This window comes from Sphaerodactylus townsendi, linkage group LG02 (assembly GCF_021028975.2).
Source record: "Sphaerodactylus townsendi isolate TG3544 linkage group LG02, MPM_Stown_v2.3, whole genome shotgun sequence".
Taxonomy (NCBI): Eukaryota; Metazoa; Chordata; class Lepidosauria; order Squamata; family Sphaerodactylidae; genus Sphaerodactylus; species Sphaerodactylus townsendi.
Window position 1 is genome coordinate 4,935,859 of NC_059426.1, and position 13,453 is coordinate 4,949,311.

The 13,453-nt window shown below is 44.4% G+C and overlaps 1 protein-coding gene across 1 annotated transcript in view; it reads left to right on the forward strand.

The window, feature by feature from the left end:
* STK17B (serine/threonine kinase 17b) overlaps positions 1 to 13,453 on the forward strand; it is a 45,144-nt gene that overhangs the window by 7,160 nt on the left and 24,531 nt on the right. The window contains 1 exon segment of the mRNA XM_048486737.1: positions 2,818 to 2,983. Within this exon segment, the coding sequence (XP_048342694.1) occupies positions 2,862 to 2,983 (122 nt within the window). The 5' untranslated portion in view covers positions 2,818 to 2,861.

Sequence of the window (13,453 nt, forward strand, 5' to 3'; positions counted from 1 at the left end):
GTCCCGGCGGCTTGTTTGAGGTTGGCCCTCAAACCTGTTGAAACCCTGTGCATTTCGCCCTGCACAATCTGTGTAAAATAATCTCACTGTTTAGGTAAAGCTCTCACACAGAAAGAAATAGTTTAACTATATTCAGCTATTCGACTGAGCCCTTAGGGGGAGGGCAGGCTATAAATCTATATTAAATCTATATATATAAAAAGCTAACAGTGTTTTTGTTGATGACAGTATACCTCAGTAACTGCTGGGCCAATTCCTCTGAAAATTCCCAGCCACTATAGTCAGCCAGGCGAGAGTGTTTTTAGATGTTCACATACCTGAAATTTCACACCTGGCCCAGGTAAAACGCCTTTTTCCTGGCGCTCGCTGGTGAAGGACATGCAACTGTCTGTGTGTAACTGTCACCCTTAGAATGTTCATGTTGCTTAGAATGTTCACTCAGACAGCCAGATATGAGCAGTGAAAACAGTACATGGGCAGTAACTCGAGTGGAAGTGAAACACATACACACACATACACACGAGGGAGAGGGAGGGGTGTCATGCAAGGGAAGAGAGGGAGTGAGAGGAAAGGGACGGAGGGGGAGGCATGCAAGGAAAGAGAAGTGAGAGAGGGAAGAGAGTGAGGGGTGGCATGCAAGGGACGGGAGGGAGGGGCCAGGCACCCTAGATTCCCTGAATACTGCGGTTACAGTTAAGAAAACCAGGCATGCATTACTCAGGAGTAAGCTCGATATAGCAACTGTGACATACTTTGAATGGCTGCGTCGCGCCCCTCAGAGGGTTTCCTCAGAAGCGACACTCATTGCCACCAACCAAACTTACTCCCAGGTAAAGGATCATGACCAGCCAGCCTAGATGCGTGGGAGGGGTGCCTTTCCATCCCCCCCCCCCCCAGGAATGCAAGCACACACATCAATGACATCGCGCAGTATCAGGCTGCGTGTTTGCATGAGCACGTACTGCTGGCCTCTGTAATTGATTTGCTGCTACTGTTCCTTTTCCATTTCACCACAATAACCCACAGCAACGCGTAGCTGGGCCCCGCTAGTTTAATAATAAAAGTGGGCTTTTAGTTTATGCTAAACTATTTTTCCTTCTAACTTTTTTTTCAAAACCCTGAAATTGCTTTCTCTAAAACTTTTCTATTCGCTATGTTGTGAATAACCTCTTGAATGATAGCAATTCACTTAAGTGCACTTACGGCTAAGAACCCCAGGTTGGTGACATGGCACCCGATTGATATGAATGTGTCATAAGGTATGAGTCATAGCTGACTTGGGAACTGTGTACAAGACTTCTGCTTTTCTCCGGAAGGGTTTGTGGCAAACCTACCGTAATGTTGAAGTTTTAGAATACCTAGCTGACAGTTTCAAATTCACAGACACCGTTGTTGAATTTATCTATAGTAAAAGCTTTTAACCCTCTTTTAAACTACATATATATTAAAAAGTATACAAAGAAAAAAGACGGAAGGCTGTCTTTTTTGTGCCACTGAACCTGTTCTGCTTAGGCGTCTAATAATCTTGCTTTGAGACTAAAGACTATTTCCCAGGGCATCTAATAGTCTTGCTTTGAGGCAATGGTTAGTAGCGTGTTAGCAAACTTTGTGCTTCTGAAGAGAGATTTGCTCTTCAGCGGAACTGTTTTTGCTTATAATATACATGCTTCTTTTGGGTTTCCTGCTGAGGTTTCTGGCCAGACTTTAAAAAAAGTTTTTCTAGCTCTTCAAATTATGCTAGAATAACCTAAAGAAGATCACACGAGACTTAAAGTAAATAGTATAAATCTATTCTGGTGCAATCCTGGTCAGTAGGTCCTTTCGAACATTATCTCTAGGCTATTGCTTTATTTTATAAGCATCCAATGGTTGGTGCTAACCTTAACAGGTTTCCCCCCCAGTGTATCTATATGAGAATAGCTGGTCTGTAACATCTTAGACCAGGGGTAGGCAATTATTTTTTCCATGGGGCCGCATAAGAAACAGAAAATATTGTGGAGGGCCGGGCCCAAAGGCAGGGGGGCGAGGCGCTTTTGAAAGCCCCTCAGAAGCCGGCAGCCAACGCAACCGGCTTCTGCGGGGCTTTCAAAGACGCCTCGCTCCCCAGCACAGCAGGGGGGCCAGTCAGGGTCATCTGGCAGGCCGGATGTGGCCCGCAGGCCGTATAATGCCCAGGTCTGTCTTAGACACTTCCTCGCCACCCCCAATGCTTTTAGCTGGTAGTGTTGGCCAGCTGACTTGACATTTTAGCATGTGTTTCAGTAAAACAACTAACAATTCAACATTTTTTTTTAAAAAAAAACTCTCAGGTGAATAAGAACTACCATTTACATGACCTGTTACTTTTTTTCTGTTAAAATGCTGTAGAATGGCTTTATTGCAGCCTGTTTCCATTCTTGGTCCTCATGACTTCCTCATGACTCCATCCCCAAAGCTCAAGGAATTTCACAACCTGGAGCTGGGACCCCTGAGGGAGGCTGATCTCTGTCTTTAGGAGATCTGTTGCGATTCTTGAAAGAGTTGCCGCCACCATTTCTGCTGGTGGGAGTCTAGGAGGGTGAAGGGGGGGGGGCAGAGAGAGAAAAAGGGACAGGTATGGAGGAGAAAGGAAGAAAAGAGGTGACAGGACAGAGAATGAATGAAAGGCAGAAGTGCAGGAGTAGGGAGGAAGCAAAGGGGGGGAATGGGATAACTGCTCTTGCAAGTGCCTTGGGGGTCCCTACGTTAAAAAAAATTAAGTGGGTGACTTATTCTGATGAAACCAGAAAGGGTAATAGATTAGGAGTTTGTTTACTTGTTTAAATATTGCTTTGGCAGGTGAAGATTTGTAACCGGTGCTGGCGTTATTCCCTACATTCACTATGTCCAGGAGGAAACCAGAAAACAGAGGCCCTCCGGGCTTGTTGCCTGCATCTCTTCATACGCAGATAAAGATGGATAACTTCCACCATTTCTATGAAGTTGAGCCCAAAGAGCTGGGACGGTAAGAGCGCTCTACTTGTTTCTGCACATTTTAATTTCGATCTGAAGTGATCCCTGTTTTAGGCCTGCATCTATAGCCGTGGTGGCGAACCTTTGGGACTCCAGATGTTATGGACTACAATTCCTATCAGCCCCTGCCAGCATGGCCAATTGGCCTTGTTGGCAGGGGCTGATGGGAATTGTAGTCCATAACATCTGGAGTCCCAAAGGTTCGCCACCACTGATCTATAGTATGTTAAAACCACATTTCAATGGAATGACTTAGACTGCTGAATAACAGAAAGATGTTCACCCCAGGAGACCAGAGTCCAGGGTAATAGTGCTGGAGTCCATTGTTCAGCTGTGGATGCACTTCTGCTTTGCCAGGCATGTTGAGCAGCTGCCAGAAAAGCCACTTCCTGCCTCTCACTCTTTCTCAGGGCCTTGTGTTCGGGTTCAGGTGCTCGGGAGCAACAGTCCAGGTGCTCGGGAGCAACAGTCCAGGTGCTCGGGAGCAACAGTCCAGGTGCTTGGGAGCAACAGCCGCAGAAGGCCATTGCTTTCACGTCCTGCATGTGAGCTCCCAAAGGCACCTGGTGGGCCACTGCAAGTAGCAGAGAGCTAGACTAGATGGACTCTGGTCTGATCCAGCTGGCTTGTTCTTATGTTCTTATGTGTTCATTCGGCACTGTTTCTTTAAGAAGAGGCTGGGGGAGGAGCTTGCCTCTGGGCACTTCAAGGTAAGCTGGGGAAAATGTTCTGGTCTTCAGGATTGCTTCTGTCATATGCTCCTGTCTGGGTTTATAACCAGAGGACTGCAACCATGATTATCTGGTGGCCAGAATTAGCAAACCCTACTGGTGCCTCCCTAATCCTGGTTGCCCAGCATCAAGCGTATTAAAGAAGAGACAGGATTTCTCTTCAGTATGTGTTACTTAGGGGAAAGGGCTTGCTTGTCTCCCAAATTCTGCAGTGTGTCCATAGAACAGAGGAGGAGAAGACTGTATCGCTGCCGCCAGGAATTTAATTCCACGCGTCTTTTTATTTCCTCCCAAAGCAGTGTCTCTAAGCGCTAAAGCCATTTGGAAGGGCTACGTGGCCCTGAAGAAATTACTCGTGTAGGATTCCAAGTTCAATTTAACAGCTTGAAATTTTATTTATAGCTGTTCTTTAGCTTAAAGGTTTCATAAATAGTAAAATAGTAAAATAAATAAATAAAATAGTCTGAGGCCACAACTTCTGCTGAGGTGATTTCCACTTCCCATCGGAGCAAGCTTGTTTTTCTGCTGGTCCAGAGACCTGGAGTAATGGGTTCAAGGTGAAGGAAAACAGATTCCACCTAAAAACTTCCTGACATTTGGGTTGTTTGATAGTGGAATGCACTACCCCGGAGTGTGGTGGAGTCTCCTTCTTTGGAGGTTTTTAAACAGAGGCTGGATGGTCATCTGTCAGGAGTGCTTTGATTATGTGTTCCTGCATTGCAGGGGGTTGGACTTGATGGCCCTTGGGGTCTCTTCCCACTCTATGATTCTATGATCAGTCCACCCTCTCTCTCCTTTACATCTCTGAGATCCTGTTAGGGTTTGACTCCATTTCTAGTTCCTCAGTGTTTCTCCCTATGTTCAGTTCTATGCTTTCCAGTGGTGGCGTAGTGTTTTCAAGGCAGAAATTGTGAGAGAGCTGTGACTGCGTCACCCAGCAGGCTTCATGTGGAGGAGCAGGGAAACAAATCCAGTTCACCAGATGAGAGTCTGCCACTGTTAACCACTTCACCATGCTGGCTCTCATTGAATCTGTTCGGGTGAATGAAAGATTGGTTGTGAGATTCCAAAGTGTATAGAATTGCCTTTGATCCTCTCACCAGTCAGACACCATCCTTTTACACTGTGCTTATGAAGCCTCTAGAAACAACTCACTGAGCAGATGAGATGCCATCTTCAATTGAAGATCATTATCAAATATTCTGAATTTAAATGCCTCCTGTCAATTCTAATTTGCATATTGAATATGTGGTGGGCTTCTACTTAGTAACTTTATTGCTAGCTTGAGGTACCGTTTCCCTGAAAATAAGACATCCCCGGAGAATAAGACGTAGTAGAGGTTTTGCTGGAGTGCTACATATAAAGCATCCCCCGAAAGTAAGATGTAGCAAAGTTTTTGTTTGGAAGCATGCCCATCGAACAGAACACCAGAGCATGCAGCTGTGGAGCCGAAAAATAAGACATCCCCTGAAAAGAAGACATAGCGCATCTTTGGGAGCAAAAATTAATATAAGACACTGTTTTATTTTCGGGAAAACACGGTATGTGATGTAACTGTTGGACTTATCTGTCTCTCTATTTTACAGTGTATGCACTGCCATTCCAGTGGCTCAAGGTACCTTAAGATGTGTAATGCTTACATTACTTACTGCAATGTAATGCTTACAGTACAATGCTTACAGTACAAAATCAACTTCAAACAACTTTTGCATTCTACTTGGTTGTAAGTAGCATTGGAGGTTGTAAGTGGCGTAGGAGGTTAAGAGCTCGTGTATCTAATACTGTGTTTGATTCCCAACTCTGCCGCCTAAGCTGTGGAGGCTTATCTGGGAAATTCAGATTAACCTGTACACTCCCACACACGCCAACTGGGTGACCTTGGGCTAGTCACAGCTTCTTGGAGCTCTCCCAGCCCCACCTACCTCCCAGGGTGTTTGTTGTGAGGGGGGATGGGCAAGGAGATTGTAAGCCCCTTTGAGTCTCCTGCAGGAGAGAAAGGGGGGATATAAATCCAAACTCCTCTTCTTCTTCTTCTTCTTCTTCTGGCTTCCATTCCTGCCACTTTTTTGTACGATAAAAGAACTTCCACATGGTTCCACTGCCACCACGTTAAAGCTTGCGTGTAATAAAATAAATTGGTCCGATTCAGATGTAGCAGGAGCTGACTATTGTTTCCTGTTGTTTATTTGTCTGGGTCTTTGTCACATGCCAAAGTGGGACGTGCTAAGGGGAGCATCATATCAGAAGATATAAAGGAGAAGAAAGTATTGATGATGCTCATAGAGGAGCAGCATCTTTGAGACACCAGATTCTGTGGTCACTTTGATACCAAATGAGTACTTGTTGTTGAGGATACCGGAAGAAAGATATCACCAATCTATATTTGTTCTGAGGATACTGAAATAATCCCTCTTTTCTTTTAGATGCTAATTCTTCAGGAATATTCAGACTGTATATTACAAAATTTGTCTCACTCACTGTGATCAATACAATTGAATTGGTAGGAAAATCGCTGGAAACTACCGGAAAAAATTGCTACTAGGTTTCTTAAGGTCAACTTCTTGTTTCCTTTTCCTTTGCATAATCCGTTTGCTGACTTCTGAATGAGGTATCCTTTTTTTTCTCATTACAGTTCAGTATTTTGCTTGAAACGTTCTTCCCCTAACTGCTATATGGAATTTTTAAAAATACATTTTTTCTTTAAAAGGAAGCCAGTGTGAACCTGCCATTTTAAAAAAGAATTCGGTGTCATTATAATTGTGCAGAGGTTAGTTCAGAGGCAGGCAGTGGCAAACCACTTCTGAATGCTCAGCGAAAGAAAGGCAGAAAAAGAAAGAAAGAAAGAAGTTAGTGAAGTATAACAGGCTCTTTGAAAATAGATTGGAAGCATCTTCAAAAGCTAAATGCTCATGTGTTTCCTGTGTCAGTAAATTTGTTGAGGTTCTTTAACTTCTTGTTTTGCAGAGAAGGGAATTCCATTAGTGCAAGCTGTCTTAAAAGAATTCCTACTTGATTTTAAAATTTACGGTGGCATTGTTGAATAGTACTCTTTGTGATCATTGGATTTCAGCTAGGTTTAAAGTTCTTTCTCGGCTTAACGTAGTTCCCAAAAGTAATCCAGGACTTTTTTTTATCTCCGAAAATTTTTAATAGCCGGGTGTTAGAGAAATATTTTTCTCATATATGTTTCCCCGAAAATAAGACATCCCCGGAGAATCAGACATAGTAGAGGTTTTGCTGGAGGGCTAAATATAAAGCATCCCCCGACAGTAAGACGTAGCAAAGTATTTGTTTGGAAGCATGCCCGTCGAACAGAACACCAGAGCATGCAGCTGTGGAGCGGAAAAATAAGACATCCCCTGAAAAGAAGACATAGCGCATCTTTGGGAGCAAAAATTAATATAAGACACTGTCTTATTTTCGGAGAAACACGGTATGTGATGCAACTGTTGGACTTGCCTGTCTCTCTATTTTACAGTGTATGCACTGCCATTCCAGTGGCTCAAGGTAGCTTAAGATGTGTAATGCTTACATTACTTACTGCAATGTAATGCTTACAGTACAATGCTTACAGTACAAAATCAACTTCAAACAACTTTTGCATTCTACTTGGTTGTAAGTAGCATTGGAGGTTGTAAGTGGCGTAGGAGGTTAAGAGCTCGTGTATCTAAAATGCATGTTGGCCCTCTAGGATAGAAGACAGCCACAAGACTGATCTTTTTAGGGTGTAAGAGGGAAATGTATTCTCCGAGGCAGTTAACAAACACATAAAACCCAGGAGGGGTGGAGCCTGGAGGGTGACCCTTTTTAAGCCTGCACAGTTGCAATTTTTCACTTCAGTATCTTTAAGGGCCTTAAAGATTCTTCTTCTACCCTTCATTGCTGTTCAGTCCTGTAAACATCAGTACTGAAATACAAATCCTGGGTTTTATGTGTTTGTTAACTGCCTCAGAGAATACATTTCCCTCTTACACCCTAAAAAGATCAGTCTTGTGGCTGTCTTCTATCCTAGAGGGCCAACATGCATTTTAGTTTCTACAGTTTCTACAGATCCCAGGTGGTAAGAAGGCAGCCATGACCAGCAGGGCCCAGGCTAGACTGACCTCGTGAGATGTTGGTTGCTGAGCACAATTGGTCTTGGTTAGTATTTGGAAGGGAGACCGCCAAGGAAGCTCAGGATTGCTACACAGAGTAGGCAGTAGCAACCCACCTCTGAATTTTCAGTCTCTCGGTTTAACTTATTTATTTACTTCATTTGTGTCCTCCCTTTCTCCCCATAGGGACTCAAAGCCACTTTTTTCTTAACACCCCCCCTTTTTTTAATCACCACCTTCTGAGGTAGGCTAATGAGTTGGAGTGTGGCTGGGCGAGCCAGAGTCAAGGCGGGCAGCATGTGAGGCATGGTCAACCAGTTTGGCGTCAGGGCAGGCAGCAAGCTAGCAAAGATGTGGTCAAGGCAGTCCAGGATCAGGGCAGGCAACAGGCACAGTCATGGTCAAGGCAGTCCGAAGTCCAGGCACAGGCAGCAGATCAGGCACATGGAACTTACCAGGAAGTCCATTTGTTGGACCCAGGCAGAGCCAAGCCCAAGGCAGGGTTTGTCAGAGGGAGTCCTGGCTCAGCTCTCCTCAGATGCAGATGCCTCTCACAGAGCCTTCTGCCATGCCGTTGTTGTTGTTGTTGTTGTTGTTGTTGTAGATTTCACAGCTGCCAGACATTTAGCTGGCTGTAGGCCTTCATTACAATTCGAGCCTCACCCAGAGGCCTAGGAAGTTGTAATGTATCGGTGTAGTATTCGTGCGGATCCCAGCAGAGCTGCCTTCTGAATTTGACAGATGTTAATTTTGTCAATTCAAAGATGTTTCAAGTGCTGCCCTAGTGTTTTTGGGATGGCGCCCAGTGTGCCGATTACCACTGGGACGATCTCAGCTGGTTTGTGCCATAGACGCTGAAGCTCGGTTTTCAAATCGCGGTATCTAGTGACCTTCTCGTGTTCTTTTTCAGTGACCCTGCTGTCACCGGGGACTGCTATGTCGATGATGCTCACTTTCTTGTCCTCGATCACGGTGATGTCTGGTGTATTGTGTTTCAACACTGTCCATTTGGATTCAAAAGTCCCACAGGATCTTGACCTTCTCATTTTCCATTACTTTCTCTGTACAATATTCCCACCAGTTATTAGCTGTTCTTATGTTGTAATTCTTGTATAAATTCCAATGGATCATCTTGGCCACTGAGTTGTGTCTCTGTTTGTACTCAGTCTGGGCAATCTTTTTGATCTATAGTTTCATCAGCTTCTTTGCACAATCTTCATTTTGCATCATCTGAGGATTTTTCGATTTTGGCCTTGATTGAATTTGTTCTAGTGGCTTGCTCTTGGGCGGCTAAAATCAGGGATTCAGTTTCCTTTTTCAGAGTTCTAGTTGTTAACCACAGCCAGGTCTTTTAGGCTCATTCCGCACACGCAAAATAATGCACTTTCAAGCTGCTTTCACAACTGTTTTTGACATTCCGCACAGCTTCAAAGAGCCCTGAAAACAGCTTGAAAGTGCATTATTCTGCGTGTGCGGAATGAGCCTTAGTTATCCACCTTGTCTTTGATTTTCTCCAGAAATTGGCCGTGCAGAGCTTTGTTGTGCCAGCTTTCAGTCCTCATTTTAATCACAATTTTTCTGTATTCTTGTTTGGTTTTCTGGGTCTTCAGCAAATGTCTGTTCTTCACTTCAATCAATGCCTTTTCTTGACTTTCCTTCACATTATCGGCCAGTGCATGCTTCTCCTCTTCCACTGTTTGCTGTACTTGCAGTAAGCCTCTGCCACCAGATCTCCGAGGAAGGTATAATCTATCAGTATCACTGCGTGGGTGTAAGGCATGGTGCATTGTCATAAGCTTCTGAGTTTTTCTGTCCAATTCTTCCAACTCAGCCTGTGTCCAGTTGTTAGCCATTGATCGATTTCACCATTTTGCATGGCTTCATTGAACTGCTTGGCCATTGCCGGGTGCAAACTGGTTAGGTATTTGAGCCAGAAGCCATGCAATTGATCATGTCCTGGTGCTGTCCGTTTTTCACTTTCTTGCTTCGATTTGTTATCATATCAGTTGTTCTTTCCAGTTCTTGCATTTGTTTTTGGCCAACATCTTTCTCAAAATCGTTTATCCACTGCACCTTCCTGTTGTAATCTTTCTCGTTTTCCCACAGATCTTTCCAAAACTGAAGTGTTGCATTTTTCTCTGGTTTTTTGATTTCAACATTGATTTTTGTGTTGAGGCTTTGGTAGAAATGCCTTTGGTCTGAACGAAATTGCTGATTTTGTCTGTACTGGATGTTTCTTGCTTCATATCTTTCAATTTTTCTCACTGTGGCTGCTGTTTGTTGTGTGATGATCTCCAGTGCTTCTTCAATTGTTCCTGAAATAAAATGCAGGAATTTTGCACTTCCAGCGTTATGGACTGTTCTTCATCAGCCCCGCTGCATGGCCAATTGGCTGTGCTTGCAAGGGCTGATGGGAATTGTAGTCCATAACATCTGGAGTGCCAAAGGTTCGCCACCACTGCTCTAGTAGCCTAGTTCAGGTTCTTTCAAATTGGCCTCTTTCAGATACCATGGTCCATACCCCATCAGCCCTGCCACTTAGCCATGCTGGCAGGGGCTGATGGGAATTGTAGTCCATGAACATCTGGAGGGCCATAGTTTGAAGACCCCTGGTCTAGCCAGTACCTTCTAATTAATTCTTTCATGATCTTGCCATTCTTTAATCTTTGTTCTTTCATATTTTTCAGGTTACTGGCATCTGATCTTAGTTTTCTGATCTTCTGTTCCAGTCTAATTTTCCACTTTGGTTTTGACAGTTGATTTATCCTGGGTTTAGGTATTTCAACGCCCAGTTCTCTTGTGACCACTAGTGCCATACTGTACATGAGCTGATTAATTTCTTTGATGGATGTTGTTTCAATTGTCATCAATGCCATGTTTACATCCCTCGTTATGGTTGCCAGGTCTTTTTTGGGCACCATTTTCAATGCTGGCAGCTGTTGTCTTTCCTCATTTGATTGTCCATACTGGATGATCTTTTCCTTTAGTTCTTTTTGTCTTTCTGTCAGTCTATCATTTTTTTTCTGACATGGGGACTTTCTCTGGTGGTTGTACTATTATTTTATCCCCTGTGCTGGTGTTTTCATCTAGCAGTTCTATTATGATCTCTCCTGTTGTTTCTGGAGTATGTACTGTTCTTTCTTCTGGTGTTACAGTTAGTTTTCTTTTCACACCTTTTCTCGAATTCTCTTTCCAGCGTTCTATCTCTGTAAACACTTAATTCCGTATGATGAATCGCCTTTGATCTGCCAGTCTTTGCTCAGTGATGATCGAATCTGGGTAGCGTTGTTTCCACAATTCGTACATCCGCTTCAAGTATCCTCTTTTTTCTGGCTCTAAGTTGTAGTAACAAGCCATGATGGCACGATTTTCTTGCATACTATTATTATTATTATTATTATTATTATTATTATTATTATTATTATTATTATTATTATTATTATTATTATTATTATTACTACTACTACTACTACTACTACTACTACTACTACTACTACTACTACTACTATTACTATTACTACTACTACTATTACTACTACTACTACTACTATTACTACTACTACTACTATTACTATTACTACTGTTGTTGTTACTGTTGTTGTTGTTGTTATTTATTCAATTTATTAGACTTCCCTACCCCCTTGCAGCAATGCGAGCACTTTTTCTTTTACCCTGCAGCTGTAGCCTCTTCCTTTGCCTCCTTTGAGCAACTGGCTGTTACTTGGCTCCTCTGAGATTCCTGATGGCTCTCCCAGCTGCACAGCATCAGGCTCTGCCTTTGCTTGTAGGGAAGAGCTTGAAGCTGGCTCTGCTGCCTGCACCTCCTTGAGGTGCAGCTCTGCCTCCACTGTGTCTTCAGGCTCTGCAGCTGAGTCCTCAGTGTCCAGGGACTGGCTCATGACAGCTAATCTGAGACCATATGAATGGCTCAGGGTCACCCAGCAAGCTTCCACAGCAGTGCTGGGATTTCAACTTGGCTCTCCCAGATCCTACTGCTATACTGCAACCTCTGCACATGTTATCCCTCTAACTTAACATGAATGTGAAAAGAGGGCGTGGGAGAATGAAGTACATACTATTTTATCTTTCAGTTTTTACAATAAAAGTAATGTCCTTCAGTTTGTTTGAATAGAACAGTTAACCTTTGCTTAACATTTCTGCTTAGCTTTATTTGTTGCTGTTGAGGCATAAAATTAATGTGGGGGACAAAAACAAACAATTTTTTTGTTTACAAAACCTATCACAATAGAGATCTGGGCAGCCCCATTAAAACCCAGAGGCTGTGGGCAGTGGTGCTGATGTGGCGCCAACCTGCCACCTCTAAAAAGGCTTTTTGGCAGCTTCGGGAGCAGGGAAAAGCCCTAAAGCCTCCCCACCACTAAAAAGCCCCATAGGACTGACGGGACATCGGCCACTGAATGGCAGGCGTAAGTTAGAGGGCCGGTGTGCCGCGCTGCCACCCCTCAATCCCGAGAGGAAGCCAACTAAAGTCGGCTCTACCCCTGGGAACACCCTGGCTCGCCCCCTCCCATGCTGGTGTCCGAGTGGGATGCCAATGCACTCTGCTGCTGCCTGGACTTCTGGGCTCTGCGGCACGGGAACTGTGTGACAGGTGGCCACCAGTGCGCTTCCCCTCCACCAGGGTGAGTGTCCCAGGGTGGGCAAATGTGCCAGCACAAGGACCCACCGCTCCCTCGAGTCCTTTTGTCCATCCTCCCTTTGGATGGGATGCTCTGCCGAGGCCAATTTACTAGAGGTCCCTGGCCCCTCTATGATGCGGCTGTCCTTCACCCAGGTCAGGATCTTTAGTGCCTTGGCCCCAGCCTGGTCCCAGCACTCTGCCTCTGGCCACCCGGGCCCTGCGGGAATGCCTGGCCCCAGCACTCTGCCTCTGGCCACCCGGGCCCTGCGGGACCTTGGGCAGTTCCGTGGGGCCTGCAAAACAGAGTTGTTTCACCAGGTCTTTGGGGGAGACAGCCGCTGATGTGTGTGCCGTTCCCTATATGAAGGCAGGATGGGACTTCTCTAGGAAGTTAGGCAGGGCTTGCCATCTGAGATGTTCTAACTGTTAGGTTTGTGTTTTTAAAATTTGTATGATGTTTTATTGTTGATTGTACACTGCTCAGAGCCCTGGGGGGGGGGGACATATATAAAATTTGATATATAAATGAATAAAATAAATAAGTCAGGTAATATTCTGTTTAGACTTTATTCTATTTTCTGGGGAAACTATTTCAGTCCCTGCTACTCCAAACTGTGTCTAAATTTTTTGGTTGCACTACCTTTCCCCCTAACCGTTGGAATTGAAGGAGAGCAAAGAAAAAGACATACCGTATATACTGGCGGATAAGTTGAGTTTTTCAGCCCTTTTTTAAGGCTGAAAAATGCCCCCCTCGACTTATAATAATACGAGTCAGTGATCCTCTCATGACAATTTCATTATCATCACACTTACTTTAACAAACGCAGCAGGCTTGAGAAGAGGGCTAGCCTGTGTTCCCTTCCAGGCTGAAACGGCCTGCTGGGGACTACATTTCCCAGGAGACCCTGGGAAATGTAGTTTCCACCAAGTCCAAACGACTTCCTGGAAGGGAACAAGGCAGCAGGCCTCTTCTCAAGCCTGCTCCTTTTGTTAAA